A 3973-nucleotide genomic window follows, 5' to 3' on the forward strand; every position below is an offset into this window, starting at 1 on the left:
TATATATATATGTGTGTGTAAAATTTTAATTTGCTGTCAATACATTTTATTCATATTATAAAATATATAAATAAACACACGCATATATATATATATAAAATCTAAAATGTATGTATATTATATTTTTTATGTCAAATGTTTATTTTATAATCAAATAATAAATAAAATAATGAATATTTATAAATATTCATAATATTAATAAAATGTTTGTGAGAGCAAATGTGAAATTTGAGTAATATATTGTTTGTTAGCATTAGTCACTGAAAGAATCAGCCAATAAAATAGAGTATGTTAATATATCAGTGGTTGAGTGTATTATTTTTAATGCTTTGTGTGTGTGTGTATAAAATTTTTTGTTTTTTTTTGTTTGTTTTTTTAAATAATTCTTGTTTTTCTTTTCTTTCAGTCGTGTGGTCTTGCCATGCTCGGTGGAAGAGGTGAGTACATTTTTTTTTACATTTACCCCCCAAGACCTAATAAGTTAAAAATGAACTGTAAATGTGCAGCATCACTTTGACATTGAAAGCCAGCGGAGACCCACATTTCCTGTGGTTTAATAACGCTGATGTGATACTAGTTCCATTAGCAGCATCCGTAGAGTCAGACGGCTCCATCTGATGTTTCTCTAGAGTTCAACATCACAATAGTAACATATAACCCCAGCGTTTTGAACTCATCTGGCATGTTGAGGATTTGATCAGAGCAACAAAGACAAGTTAAAGCATGTCATGCATGTAGAACACGCTTGCCCTCAGGGAACATTTGAGTCTCGTGCTCTTTTGAGAGAAGCAACCTTGATGCTTGCTTGATTGGCATTGTTTGATATTTTGCATTAAGGGTGCCGCTGATTCGTAGCATACAGTCAGACTACTTTTGTGAAGTCCTTTTGCAGCCTGACAGCTGTCAAGCTGACTGTTTTTAAGTGATCTGAGTTGCAGATGCGTTCATACGTGATGCACAGATACAAGGATCCTCTTTCAGAAAAACACTCTAGGGCTTCGTTCTATAACCTAGTGAGCTGACTACAGTGCATGCATGTTATGGCATCATAGTTGCGCTCAACGCTTTTCCTGTGTTTAGAATGCAAGCCCAGAATGCACTGCAACAAGCTCAGTAGGGATTTAATGATTAACTGCGAGCCGGTCGAAAATCGATTCAAATATGTGACAATTCATATCGGTTGAGATGCCAAACAAATCACGATACAATTGGAGTAGGAGTTTATATGAATGTATGTCTGAGGGTTACTGAATATCTTTAGAAAAGTTTACGTGGCATTTTCTTTTCATCTTGCCTCTGAACGATGCATATTAAAGTAGTGTTCATAAGCGCAGCGCTGCTTTGTTTACAGCGGTAACCCAGAAAACACTGTTTCATTGCTGTTCCATGAGTGCCACCTGCTGTCAGAAAGTGAATCTGTGTCTCATTCAGCGCTTCTGCTCTTTCGTTCAGATATGTTTTATGTAGTATAGTTTCACAAAACTAAAGTCAGACCATTCTCTTTTTGCTTCAAATTATGAAATTATACAGTCTAATTTAGATTAAAAAATTTGTTTGGATCATGATTAAAATCCAGTGGTTGCCTCTAAATTTTAAATGGAAAGAGCACAGACAAAGCAACCCTCTACATTGCGAGTAAATCACTCGCATATGTGACTACATTTTCACTCTGGGCGACTAAATGTCTATCGTTAGCCATTGGCTAATATATTCTTAGATTTTACTCACCAGTGTGTGTTAGAGGCTATGTACAAGTTTAGTACAGATATATTTTCACTCGCTGAACACTGACTGAGCGCTTGAAAGTTTCACTCTCCGTCAAGCGATCTGTACTATTTTAATTCAGCTCAATGGATGCGCAGCGCACCTGTATTTGCCGCACCGTAAACTCTAGTGTTAAGGCGCATGAGTCGCCGTCGCTTTGCTGATAGCGCTGTTTCTCACACATGCAAAGAGAGTGAGCGAGAGTCTTACATACCACGCTGAATCGACGCGCTACATGTAAACTATATTCTTTGTTGTATTTTCCTTTCAAAATAACGGAGTTCATTTACAATTATTCAGCTTTTAAGAACAAGCAGAAGATATTCTCCAGTAGTGGGCGGAACTAATGCGCAAACGGCATTCTCATTGGCTGGAGCTCATCTATGATCGTCCCTGTTTTGATCTCAGCAAATCAGTTCGAGCGATCGCAGACAACGTGATTAATATTCATGAACCCAGCAGCTCATCAATCCTTAGTACATTGTATATTCTTAGTATAGTAGCAGAATTAGTAGTATTATTATCTTTTAATAATAATTACTATTATCTATTACTATTATTTTTTTTACAGAAACCCTTAATGACTAGGGCTGGGTAAAAAATATTGATTTCTCGATATTAATCGATTCTCAATTTTACGGAACGATATCGATTCTTAAATCCCAAGAATCGATTATTCTAGCCTGTTTTCAGTTAAAGGGGTCATATGATGCTTTTTTAAAGATCATTATTTTGTGTATTTGGTGTAACAGAATATGTTGACATGCTTTAATGTTCAAAAAACACATTATTTTTCAAATACTGTACATTATTGTAGGTCCTCTATGCCCCGCCTCTCTCAAACGCTTCGTTTTCTACAAAGCCCCCTCCTTAAAGACATCAATATAACAGCTTGTAAACAATGTCACGTAACGTCATATTTACCTCAGATAAACATATTCGGTGACCAAAAACTCATTAGCCAGCTAGAAAAATAAACTGTAGAGAGGGGCATTTTGCTAAATATATGCACCATATAACATATTCATTATAAATGTTACTGTTCTTCAATTTTTAATTTTCATAAAAGTTTTTATGACAGCCACCATTATGTTTATATTTTTTTTTAAATGAATTGAAGTAGAAATATTATTATGTAATTGTAACTTTATTATTTTAAAAACTTCATTGTGTAATTTTAACAAATCAGTCAATTTTAACCTTCAATATTATAGTAATGTAGTACCAACTGACTCATGTATATTTTACAGCATTAGTTGAGAGATTTTTTTTTTTCTATGAGGAAATTTGGCATGTACTGTAACTGATATATATATCCAAAATAATCGTTATTGAATTTAATCGAATCGAATTGGTAATAGAATCGAATCTCAAGCTTGTGAATTCGAATCGAATCGAATCGAATCGAATCGAATCGCGAAATTTGTGTCAAAACCCAGCCATATTAATGACCAACAATACCTTAAGCATCACCACAAATATGCATTCACACATATGCATTTACCAAGTTTTAGTTCTAATCACTAAAGTTCTATCATTAAATAGTACTTAATTATCATAATATAATATAATGCTTGGTTGACTGATTAAGAAACTAAGATTTAAGAAGCTGTGCCATTTTACAAAGATAAGCTGATTGGAATCGTGTGTGTGTAAAATAGTTTATCAGTCTGGCGAGTACACTAAAAAATTTACTAGCCAATGACGATTATATTGGCAAGGTGTGCGTAGAAGGTTGCAAAGCCTTAGTTTGTTCATATTAAGAGATTTCTTTTATTTGTGTAACTTGTTTGATTTGGGGTTTGTTTTAAAATTTCAATTTAGTTTTGTTACATTTCAATTTCACAAAGAAACATGCAGCAATAGCCTAATAAAACGACACTTTTCATTTACTGTATAATGTCTTAAATCTCATTTTGTTAAAAAAAATCGTGAGAAATTCGAATCAGGAAATCAAAATCGTGAATCGAATCGTTACATCCCTAAAGCTCAGTGAGAAAATAAATCCAAGATGATGGAAGACACCATTTTTTATTTATTTTGACTTATTTTTTATTAAATTGTTTTGTATTTTGCATTTTCATTTGAGATAAAATTCTAGTTTTGTTGTTTGTTTTTGGGTTTGACTTTTAAATGTCTAGCAGTGTTATTTTAGTTTCATTAAGATACTATTACAGTTTTTATTTTGAATCAGTATATATATATTAAT

General features: G+C 33.1%; 1 protein-coding gene across 3 annotated transcripts in view; it reads left to right on the forward strand.

The window, feature by feature from the left end:
• LOC107706770 (phosphatidylinositol transfer protein beta isoform) overlaps positions 1–3973 on the forward strand; it is a 43970-nt gene that overhangs the window by 2653 nt on the left and 37344 nt on the right. For all 3 annotated transcript variants that reach the window (XR_001636181.1, XM_016510583.1, XM_016510582.1), the window contains exon 2: positions 407–437. Coding sequence is in view for 2 of the 3 variants with exons in the window: in XM_016510583.1 (XP_016366069.1) it covers positions 407–437 (31 nt within the window). In the remaining variant the exon portion in view is untranslated. The remainder of the gene's footprint in view (positions 1–406; positions 438–3973) is intronic.

The sequence above is a fragment of the Sinocyclocheilus rhinocerous genome, unplaced genomic scaffold (genome assembly GCF_001515625.1).
Source record: "Sinocyclocheilus rhinocerous isolate Xijiao unplaced genomic scaffold, SAMN03320098_v1.1 scaffold864, whole genome shotgun sequence".
Lineage (NCBI taxonomy): Eukaryota > Metazoa > Chordata > Actinopteri > Cypriniformes > Cyprinidae > Sinocyclocheilus > Sinocyclocheilus rhinocerous.